The sequence below is a fragment of the Meleagris gallopavo genome, chromosome 1 (assembly GCF_905368555.1).
Source record: "Meleagris gallopavo chromosome 1, MGAL_WU_HG_1.1, whole genome shotgun sequence".
In the NCBI taxonomy this organism is placed as follows: Eukaryota; Metazoa; Chordata; class Aves; order Galliformes; family Phasianidae; genus Meleagris; species Meleagris gallopavo.
Window position 1 is genome coordinate 130,865,853 of NC_139404.1, and position 11,854 is coordinate 130,877,706.

The 11,854-nt window shown below is 46.8% G+C and overlaps 1 protein-coding gene across 6 annotated transcripts in view; it reads right to left on the bottom strand.

Annotated features, from left to right (window-relative positions):
• AFF3 (ALF transcription elongation factor 3) overlaps positions 1–6,160 on the bottom strand; it is a 324,699-nt gene extending 318,539 nt beyond the window's left edge. For all 6 annotated transcript variants that reach the window (XM_085214002.1, XM_085213991.1, XM_085213982.1 and 3 more), the window contains exon 1: positions 5,967–6,160. In XM_085214002.1, the coding sequence (XP_085070128.1) occupies positions 5,967–6,019 (53 nt within the window). In that variant the 5' untranslated portion in view covers positions 6,020–6,160. The remainder of the gene's footprint in view (positions 1–5,966) is intronic.
• Positions 6,161–11,854: the final 5,694 nt, after the last annotated feature.

Genomic DNA, 11,854 nt, shown 5'->3' on the forward strand with positions numbered 1-11,854 from the left:
TTATATAGGTTATTACCTGAGTATTTAACTACAAGTGTCCATTTTGGCTCTCCTGAGACCTTAGGCAGCGGCAGCAAGCACAATCAGTGTCCTAACATCGATTTCAGCAGACAGAAGATCAGTTAGTTATCCCACTGGTAATGTTGCAAACACTCTCCCATATATGGCTGATTTGCTCCCCTTTTTCAGATGTTTAATGGAACAGTGCTTTTCAGCCACCCAATGGTATTTGCAGAGCGTTCACTTTCTGAATAAACGTGCAGCTTCCACTAGAAAACAGCAGAAAGTTTTGAAAGCCAGTGCAAGATGATCACCAGATAAACCACCCCAAACACACAGCAAAGTGGGAATTGACTCCTGACCCCACGGTCCCTTTGGGTTGGATTCCCAGCAGGGACACTTGGGCAGGAAGGTGGCATAGCAATAAAGTCAGCAAGGCTGGGGTGAGCTCCTCTGGCCTCCCCAGCAGACGGCATCCATGAAGCCAGCCCTGGGCATGGCAATTCCCACAAAGCAGCAGGGCAGAGCTGCCGCAGGGACGGTCTTGTTCCAAACAAAGGAAGCTGACAGTTTTCCTCGCTTCTACTTTCAGTTTTTCACAAAGCAACTTGTAGTTTTCAGCTGGAATAAGCCTTACAGCTAACCAGCCCATGCACAAAGACATTGTCTCTGGGGCTCATGGAAATTACAATTTTTTTGATATCTCATTTTGTGAGGATGTCACTTCCAAGTTATTATTTGTTCACTGTTAGGTGAGATACATACCATCTCAGACAGAATTTAACCTCCCTGTTTTCTAGCTGTAGTTAATGTAATTTTTTCTTCATTTCTATTGATTTTCTTTTATAACTGCTATTGTTAATAAAGTTATAACCAGACTTTCAGATATCTCTGAACATATGTTGTGAATAATTGCTGGAATTCTTTTTATCCACGCTTTGTTGTTTCATAGTCATAAATCTGACTAGGAAATGGATTAATTCATTACACGAGGTTAAAAACCTTGCAATTAAGCAGTTGCTTTTTAATGATGGTGTTGCAGAGATGAGTATGATGTTGCTCCTAATATATGGATGACAGGAAAGATGTGCCCATAACCTGTATTGCTTCTGTGTCTTTTTCTTTTTTTTCCTTCATAGTTCATATATCTCCTCCACCAGTTTTAATAAACCTGGTATTTTCCTCAGAATTTTCACAAAAAAAGTGAAATGTGGTGGTGGTGGTGATGGTTTGATGGTTGGATGAGGTGATCTAAGTGATCGTTCCAACCATAATGATTCTGTGAATCTAAACACTGCACACACTTCACATCTTCTCTGGAATTGCCTTCTAATAATCTCAGGAGGTTTCTGCCTCAGCTTTTCATGGAAAACACATTCAAACACAAATCTGCAAGTCCATCAGGAAAGACCAAGAAGCTGTTAGCTTCATGCTTCAAACATGGGCACCTATGGGTTTGAGTGCTCATGGTCCTTAATGGAGAGATGCAAAAGCAGATTCACTGTAGCACTGATGTATCCACATCTCATTGATCAGGAAAAAAAAAAAAAAAAAAGCATTAAAAAAAAATAATCCTAAAGCAAGTTTACTGAGCGTACTGTAAATCAGAGATAATAAGCCAGATCCTCATCTGATACAAAACATCAAAGCCTCTGGCCTCAGTGGAACTCTATGGGCTTATATCAGATGAAGATGTGGTACATCACATCCAGCAACTGAGAGCTCACATGGTCCTACAGACGTATTTTTAAGATTATACAGCTGATGCTTACAAAGTACTATGGCCACGAAAAAGCTTGCTGTTATTATTTATACTTATTATGTTTAGCACATACAATTTATTCAGTGCTGTACTGAAAAAAAAAATTCAAACAATAAAAGCAATTCCTGACCCAAAGAGCTTATAGCCTGAAAAACAGGCATCAGGAGTAAAGAACATGCTGTGAAAACAAGAGAAGGGAACAGCCGATAGTTATTACACTTGTTATTGTTTGCTCACGAGGTACAATCATCACAGGAAGAGCAAATTTTTAGCTAGGATCTTGGTGAAGGGAAGGTGGTAACCACCAGTTGACCCTGGGAGGAAAGCAGAACAGAAAGCACCACAGAGATAAGACAATAAGGAGACAAATGAGATTTCAGGGTTACAGGTAGAAAGGGGCCGAGAGGTAAAAGAAATAAGGGACAAAGTCCAGGACATAGGCTAGAACAGAGCTGTAAAAGAGATGGGACATAAAAGAGGCATGTAGGTACTTTTTTTGTGAGAGGGAGGTATCATGGCTGTGTGCTGTCTGTACATGGGCGGCCTGGCCTGGCCTCTTACCCCACTGTGACAATGACTTGAGTGACACCCTCACCTCAAAAAGAAATCACTGCTTACTGTGATCCAAAAACAAACATCTGGAGATTCTGCTTTGGCTGAAGAAGCACTTGTAAAATTCACTTTCTAAAACTGTCTCTATTAAACACCGCAGAACACGAAATAAAAGTCTTGATTTAGACAAATACGAAATGTAGCGACTAAAAGCTAGACAACCTGGGATCAAGAAATTACAAAAGGTTCATTTATAAGAGCGCTGGATGTCTGGCCACTTTTTGTTAATAGCAACTTCCAAACAAAACTCTCATTGACTTCAAATGGAGCAGGAACAGACCCAAAGATAGCAAATGAGCCAGTAACTCAATACGTTGTCTGTACGACACACCGGGCCACCTTACGCTGTGGCATTTGATATTGATTGCAGCTTGGAAGCTCTACAGCTATGCATTATTTTTTTTACACAACTACCCAACCTCTACAGAACTGATGCTAACTCAGAATACCTAGAATTACCAGTGCCAAAAATACACTGATTACATATGTGGCTTCTTTTACCTAAACATTGTTTCGTTAATGGCTAACATGTCACGCTCAGAATTATCTTCTTGTTTGACACGGCACAGTAAGGATTTAAATAAATCTGCAAATTGTTTTTAATGAATGGGAAAATACTTCATTTTACGCTTCTGTCTTACACAGGCATTGAGGAAGGGGACACATCACCTATGGGCCTTCACCAGGGCTGGCTGTGCACTGAGCCCAAGCACACAGTTTGGCTGGCTGAATTTTGGTTGTTAAATAAAGCAAATAACAATGCAAATACCTACAATACAGAACCACTCCTCGTGTCCTTTGGTCTCCTCATTCGCTGCTTTCCAGCACATGCTGGAACAGCACATGTCATACTGCTAATGGAGATTTTCCATCTCTTGTCTGGTGTAAATGAACACAAAATTATGACATTGGACAATACCTATCCTCGAGCCTGGACAAATCCGTCTATACATATTGGATACAAATAGACAAACAGGAGGTGGGGCTGTGTGTTTGGGACAGACATGTTACTCAGAGGTCACGAAGCCCCAACTGATGTTGGTTTGACCACCTAAAAAAATAAAGAAAGAGCTTACCACATGGAAACGGGTTTTGTTTATGCCACAGATCTGTGTATTCTGATGAATTTTCTATTTGAGATGGTACTCATCCATCACTATTTGAATTACTGTAGTTTACTGGGAAGCGGAAGTGTTAATGGCACAAATAAAACCCAGGGAAAGTGCTCCTTAGCAGAGAAGAGCTTACAGTATTCTCCCATTTCACTTCACTGGTTAAAGGCTGTCTTACAGCCCTGACACAACACATTATTACATTTTCGATGTTACGGCAGAGTAAAAGACATAGCACGTATTAATTGGAGAGCAAATTCATTAACGGCATAAAAGTAACAATCAATGAGAATTGATCGGCGTGCTTCTGTTCATCTGGAAAACTCTTCCTGCACCCTTTTGATTTTCCAAGAACATATCAAATAATAATAATAATAAAGAAAAAAACGCTTGAGAAGACCGTGTTAATATTTAATTACTGCACACTTAAGCAAAACGTTCACCAAATACTGCAAAAAGTGGATTTTCAGTCATCAGTTAAGTGCACAAATTGTCATTATAGCTACATTCCAAAGAATAAAGGACAACATTCATTCTTGCTGCAGAGAAAATTAAGTCTCTTAAGTGCCGCTCTTTGCTGCAGAGCACTTGCTTGTTATCTTTGTGCTATATTTTATTTTCCTTTTTGGTCACACGGCACCCACTCAGGTGCAGCTGCTCCTTGACACCATCTCTCTAAGTTCTCACTGCCTTTTGTCGGTTTCTCTTTCAATTCAATTGGTGCCACTTTCAAAGTTACTGTTTGGAAACATGTGCCAAAACAACTGCTTTGTGGCAGACCCTCCCTGTCTGTGATCTTGGATGTTCCAACCCAAGGCCACGGAGCACAAGCCTACAAACCCTGGGTTGAAGCCCCTGACCTCCTTGCTCAGTATCTGGGGGCCCACCCCCTGTTACAGGGGTGAGAGCTCAGGAAGGAGCGTGGGCCTGCTACTACGAGCAGCTTTTAACTGCGATCTGAAGCCCTTCTGCTGAACCCGGCTTCTCACAGCAACAACAGAGGGAAAGCAAGCAGAAAAAAAATCTATGAAAGCACAGGATCACTCTTAACACCAATACTGACATTTCTAAGCATGTCACTTAGCTGGAAGACGGTTGACGTCTCTTTGGGCTCACACCTGATCTTTGTGCCTACCGTGGTCACTTCCGAGTGCCCCCACAACAGCCAGAAAACATGCTCAAAGGGTCATAGAGGAGCAGACTCAAAGCCCTGGCTCTCCAGGGTCACACTGCTGGCTTTTCAAATTCAGTAATCACTTCAACAGCTAGCTCAGGGAATGGATGATGAACGTCCTCATGCTTTGGCTGGGAAAAAGCAAATCTCTCCGAAGTTCATCTTCATTCAACAAGAAAAGGAAAAGCATTTGAACGCATAAAGGTATTATTTCCCCTGCTCTTGTTTAGTAGAAATCCCACATAACTTAATTGTTAAACTGTGCATATGGACCAAAAGCTTAAAATCAGACCTGAGACAAACGCTGTGCGTTGCATATAAACCGAACATTGGTATTTATAACTGAAACGAGGACATAACCTTAACTCGTGTCGCAGGCAGAAAGGCTGTAATTAAAAACTTTTATGGGGCAGTAACTAATTTTGCATGATAGGCACTCTTTTCAAGTTCCCACCACAATATAAAGTTTTATGGGCCGCCCGCTATCAGCGCGCAGCAGCGTTACTCAGCCCCAGCGGCTCTCCCTCTCCCGAGGGCTTTGGCAGGGAGCAGCTCCACGCTGGGGTCTGTGACACCTGCCCCGAGGGGACAACGTGCCCGCCGACACACGGGGGATCCCGCAACGCGTGGCAATACATCACAACACGAATAAGAGAAACGCGCGGCCGTGATTTGGGGCAGAACTCCGCACCCCTCCTCCACCCCCCCACCCCCCCCACACACCTTTCCCTCGCAGCGCGCACCCCGCCGGCACTCGGCAGCTGCTCCGGGAGTTGCGGGGGGGGAACAGTGGGGGATAGGCAGCGCTTCCCACCTCTGCCGCTAATGACATTTCTAGAAATGGGCTTCCCCCTCCCGCAGCCGGGGGGGCGCGGGGGAGGTCAAGGGCACGCGGTGCGGGGGGCCGGGGAGGCAGGGAGTGGGGCACTGAGAGCGGCCAAGCAGGGGAAGAGGGGCGTGCGAGGGGGACGCGGGTGTCTGCGGCACTAGGAATGATTTGGGGGTGCAGCCGATGGGGAGGGGGCATCTTCTTGGAGGGGAGCGAGCGGCAGGGGGTCCCTCGGGGTGCTGCACCCCCTCCTGCTGGAGCCCCTCCGGTGATGCCTTCCCCCACCCCCTCCCAAGACGCTGCACCCTACTGGTGCAACACCCCGCGTTTATCGCTGCCCTCCCGCTAAACGCACCGCCGCCCCCAAATGATCGCAGCCCCCGATGGCTGCACACCTCCAGTGAGCGCGCACCCCTCGTTCTGGTTCCATTCCCCTTCGCCCATCCTGTGTCCCCCCAGCCCGTGCCCGCCGCTTACCACAGCGAGTCCAGGTCCCACTCCTGGAGCAGAGCTAAGTCGAAGCTGTCCATGGTGAGCTCAGCTCAGCTCAGCTCAGCTCAGCTCAGCGCCACTGCGCCGCAGCCGCCCGGCGTCCGGGACGCATCCCGACTGCACGGCGGGCGGGGACACCCCCTCCTCGCCACCTGCCCCCGCTTTCCAAACAGAAAGGAACAAATTAAATAATAATAATAATTAAATAATATTATTTTTATATATTTAAAAAAAAAAAAAAAAAGATCGTGACACCGCTCGTTTGGAAGCGGCGCGGCTCGGCTCTGCTCGGCTCGGCTCGGCTTGGCGGCCGTGCTCCGCTCCCGCCCCGCTCCGCTCCCCCCCGCACCTCCTTCCTCCCTCCCTCCCTTCTGCGCGCCGAGAGCGCGGCCGAGGCGGCGCCCGCCCCGCGCGCGCTGCGCCCGCGCAGAGTCCGCGCAGCGCCCGCCCGGCGCGGGGGGGCGGGCCCAGGCTCGGCACTTGGTGACAACTTGCACTCGGGGCACGGTCGGGTTTTTTGGGGTTCTCACGCGTGCCCTCGTGCTGTGCCGTGGGTTGCACCTGTGCGAAGCGCAGCACCTACGGGATGCGTCTACGTAAAGTCCGCGCGTATGTGCGCGGTGGGTCGAGACCCGCGGTATGCACGGGTCCTTTAAACGCGGTGATGGGTGGTTGGGAATAGAGGTGCCGGTGGAGGGGGCGATGCGTTTCGAACGCTTCCCGTATCATCGGGCTTTTTGGTTGCCGGAGAAGTGCCGTGTCATCGCAGAAGGGAGAAACAATGTGCAGACGCGCTCCGAGGGAAAGGCTCGAAAGCGGCACGGCTCTCCGAAAGCCCTCAGAACCCTGAGACGCTCCGGAGCTGCCTCGATGCCTTCGCACAGCCAGGGCGCTGCTGCCTCCTACCGCCGGCACTGCCCGGCCCCGCGCCTGGCACGCGGCACGGGGAGGGCTGCGGCATCGGGGCAGCCGGCGGCCAGAGGAGATGGGAAGGGAAAAAGCGGGGCAGCGTCGATAGGGCCACCTAGAAACAGCCTTTGCTGTCGGTTGAGGGAGGGCTTAGCGGGGCTGACGAAATTCCCCGTGCAAAAATTAAAAGGGCTGCTCTGAAAATAATGCCTCCTGTTTGATTCTTTCGGCCCACGGTGACACAGGCAGATGTTGATGGGATGGCAGTGGAGGTTGAAGGTTCCCGCCAACATCCCGTTACATGTTGTTGCCGTGCGACAGATGGCAGCAGAGGGGCGGTCTGACACAATGGTGTCTGACATGGAAGCGTGGATGGAGCAAAGGTGTGTCACTGAATTCCTCCATCCGGAAAAGAATGGGACCCATGGAGATTCATCAGTTCTGAACAGTTACTAAAACCAAACAGTGAAAAGTTGAACTGCGTGGGTAACATTTTTCTAGCAACAACACTGTCATAGCAGCTACGAAACAGTGGATCACTTCCAGTGGTGCAGACACTTATAAGCACAGCATGCAGACTCTTGTTCAGCGCTGGTGAAAATGCATGGTGAATGGTGGTGGCTATGTTGAAAAAGAACGCTTTGTTGCTGAGAATTTGCTCTATCAAACAGTGTTGTTGTACACTTTGTTTCTGTTGTAGTCTCAGTTGAAATAAATAGGAGGCATTATTTTTGGAGCGACCTACACACTTACTACATGTGAAGGAGCAAGGGCAGCCTACTGACACTGACCTTAACCACGTCCCACGTGCAACAACCTCAACATTCTAAGTGACATTTTGTAGCCCATGTTGCAGCACGAGCCTGGTCCTTCCACAGAGCCCCAGCGTGCGTACTGATCTGTGGCAGAGCTGAAATCCCCCTTGAAGGGGAATTGAAAGTGGGAAGGTTTGGGCGGCCATTGTGAACCAAATCCCTCTGCATCAGTGGTGGAGTTGGTCCTGGGTCCTTCTGCGATGGCACTTTACAGACCCAACAGAGACTTGGGTGGGGCATTTTGTGAGCTAAATTCATCCTCTAAACCAAGATCAATATGAAAAGGAGACAAACAGCATCAGCAGCACTGAGTGAGTTAAATTTCAGACAGCAATACATAACGATAGCAACATAGGCAGCATGTTTTATGTTTTTAATATGTTTTAATACATGAGTTTTTTGTTTTTTGTTTTGTTTTGTTTTTTTGCATTTCTTGCATGTATATTGTTATTATTGTGTTCTTTTCTTTCCCGTCATGGCCACGATTCTCTTCTCAGGCAGAACACAGTACATCAACACTAACTGCATTGAAATTAATATAATCTGAAGATCACTGTTTAGCTGCCCAGAGCTGATTGGGTTGGGTTGAGTTGGAAGGGACCATCCAATCCAGCCTTGAGCACCTCCAGGGATGGGGCACTCACAGCTTCTTGGGGCAGCCTATGCCAGAGCGTAACTACCCTCTAAGTAAAGGATTTCTTCCTAACATCTAACCCAAACCTCTCCTCTTTTAGTCTGAAACCATCATCTCTTGCTGTGGGACTTGGCAGTGTGATATTCAGCTCCTGCAGCGAGCAAGGCCTGCTTCCTCAGGAATGCTTGGTGCTGTATAAATAAAAATAAGCTATGTGCTATCTAACACTGCTCATTGTGCATATATTTTTAATGAATCATGTAGACATTACTTGGCCCCTCGTTGTGCTCTTTCCTATGTTAACAACTCTTCATTAAGAAAAAGCAAGCAACTGTGCTCAGTCGAGCTGACTTTCCATGAAGAGCTGAAGGCCTGAGAACAATATGTAATTCAAACCCATTACATAAAGAATGCATGTTACAAGAAAGCTGAACATCATCTTAAAAGTTGACATTTCCCTCTTCTCAGACGCTCTGTCTTGAGTGTGGCATAGCAACTGCCTGAGGAAGAGCAGAGATAATTGTAATGCAACATAAAATAAGGAGGAGGTGAGAAATACTACATTTTTCACATCCTATGTGAAAAATATCCCCATAGTATCTGTTCAGCATAACCTGCCTTTATAATATTTACCCAGTGAGAAATGAATTCCCAGGGAATGGTCAAGACCTCGGCTGAATGCTTTCACAGACCAGCAAAGGTGTTCTGGAAGTTCTGTAAGATACAGAATGATTTACGTGTATTTACCAGCATAGGGAATTGCTCAGCATGGTGGAATCACAGAATGGCTTGGGATGGAAGGGACCTTGAAGCCCATCCTGAGGAATGAAAAGCCAGGAAGCATTACTTAGCCTTGCTCCTGCAGCTCATCACTGTGCTGAGTGAGGCTCCATGGGGACAAGAGCTCATAAAGCAGAGTGGGTGTTGCAGAATCTGTTCCTTGGAGCTTTAGAATATGTCCTATTTGTCCAGTGAGCTCTTAAGAAGTCCATTGTCTGTCTTTTATAACAAAAGGGTTGTTATTTAAATTTCAATACAACACTTTACTTTAATTAGATACTTAGAGGCTTACATACAGTCGAGTTTTAAACGTGCTTTTTCTCAGCCTGGTAGAGTTCACAGCAAGGCAGAGCTACTGGATTATCCAGTCCAGTGGGCCATATATCACTGCCCAACCAGTTCCACAGACTTCTCCTGAACTTTGCTGTCTGAGCAGCTGCACAGCCCATAGTTTAGTTCTCCAACCGTAATAAAATGCACATTCAAAAATAATTTTACTCACTGAACAGCGTTTCTTCCCTCCTGCATCTCTGTGTCTTCAACCTGATATTTCATTATGGAACTGCTAAGTTCCATCACACATCCAGCCACTGTGTCTTCAGCAGAGAGCAAAATGACCTCTGAACAGAGCTTCGACTCGCAATCTGCATTGAAATTCCTTAGGATGAAAGTTGTGTTCATATCTAATAACCAGTGTATGCCAATACCCTACCTCTGACTTCTTGTTAAGTGCTCCTCAATCCTGTGCTCTTATATGCCACTTACTGTGCTATTATCTGCTGTGTTCACTGGGTGGTTCTTTGCTAGTCACTATAGAAGATGCCAAAATTATTGTGAATGATTTCTCTCCTGCAAATATCATCACAACCTATTTATACACTGTGGCTTCTGAGATTTGATAAGACCGGAGTGTAATGTGGCATGGATACAGATGCTGTCAAAGCTAAGCTAACACAACATATTTCATCGCCCTCCCACTTAACATGCACAATACACAAATGGTTACAAACTATCTCTCTTTTAAAGAAGCAAAATATACGGGTTTAATTTTTAATGATTTAGCTTGGTAATTAATCCGAATTATTAGTTAACAATTGCTAAAATGGAGAACGATAATGGATTCGGCGGATAATGAAAATATTTATTATTTTAATAAGTTGCCTGGCTGGAAGCCTTCAGTCAGACCCCCGTCTGCTGGCCACATCCTGCTTTGGCTCATGTGCAGGACCCCCAGCAGGCGTGTCTGTGGCTGTGCCCCCGGACGGAGGAACAGAAATCGCCGCTCCCTTCTATTGATGACGACATCTATCATGTCAGCCAGAGAATTGATCCATCTTAAATTATGAGCCGGGCCTGAAGGAATTATGCCAATTAGAGACACACATTTCTTTTCTCTCGTTTCTCTCTTTCCTGTCCTTTTTTTTTTTTTTTTTTTCTCCGCACAAAAGGTTTGGAGTTCTATTTATGTCACGAAAGTCCTCCTGTAGGCTGAGAAGGATTTAAAAAGAATACTTAACTGCGGGACAGAAGTGCTATCAGGGCCATCCAGGGCTCAGGGGAGGGGAAGGTCAAGTTTTTAACCTGCCAACAAAAGGACTGAACTCAACGCTACGCCTGGGCTTTCCCTGGGCTCAGGGAAGAACAAAGCCCTTTTACTGAATGGGGCTCTCTGGCTGACAGGGGCACAACACACAGGGCTGGCAGCAAGTGAGACCAGCAGGTATGCAGGGTTGGTGGGCTGCCCCAGGATCAGGCATGAGGTGGGGGCACAGGGAAGCAAAGCAAAGCTCCTCAGTGTTCCCACTGCCATGCTGCCTGAGGGCATGGGACAACAGCAGAGTCCCTAACAAAGCCAGCGCTGGCACATCTGGGAAAGAGCACAGTGAAATATATGTTTTTGGGTGATTTACAAACCAAAATAAGGAGAGGCAGGTGGTCCTCAGTGAATAACCACAGGGCTTTTTTACGCTCTCCAGGGGTTTCAGAAGCTGCATACCGGCAGCCAGGATATGCTGTGGAGTTCAGACTGGGGACACCAGTCTGCCACCCTTTGAATTGTCCTGGTTGCATCCAGTATGCAAAACAGCTGTCCCAGTCTGGCCATTCAAACTGGGTTTGGGCTGGTGCTTGCAGACAGGATTTAATAACATCCCTGACAGCTTCTCTTCTCCAGTGTGTCTGGGAGATGCATCTTGCTGAGGGTCTTTCTGCTCCTCAGCCATGTCTTGGTAAGGGTTTACTGTTGAAACAGCCCATCCTCAATGGCTGGAAAGCAGCTTCCCAAATAGGATACTCTCTGAAAGGGAAATCTGACAGCAAAGAGCAAGAAAGAGGTGATGGTGGGAGTGCCACCTGGATGGCAAAGCAGCTCTTCAAATGGAACAGACACTTGGAAAAATAATTGAGAAGAATTTAGGGTAGGACCTTTTCATGAATTCTTCGTGCCTCAGGAGTCATCATGGGCCAACCAATCACTGCCGTATTGAAATGGCTCCTCTGTCTTCCTTAGGACTCTACCAGTGGGTTCTGGTCAGGCCCACAGAGAGGATCCTGGTTGGCAATGTTGCTGTTTGGCCTAGGTCAGCCCCACTGACTTTCCCTTGCAGTGGTGTTGCTCAAGGAACTGCGCATTCAGCAAAGCCACTGACAACAAAACACCTCTCAATTTCTGAGCTAACAGGAGCGTCACATGGGGGAAAGTTTTGTTTCATGAGGGAAAGAAAGAGCCTTTTGGA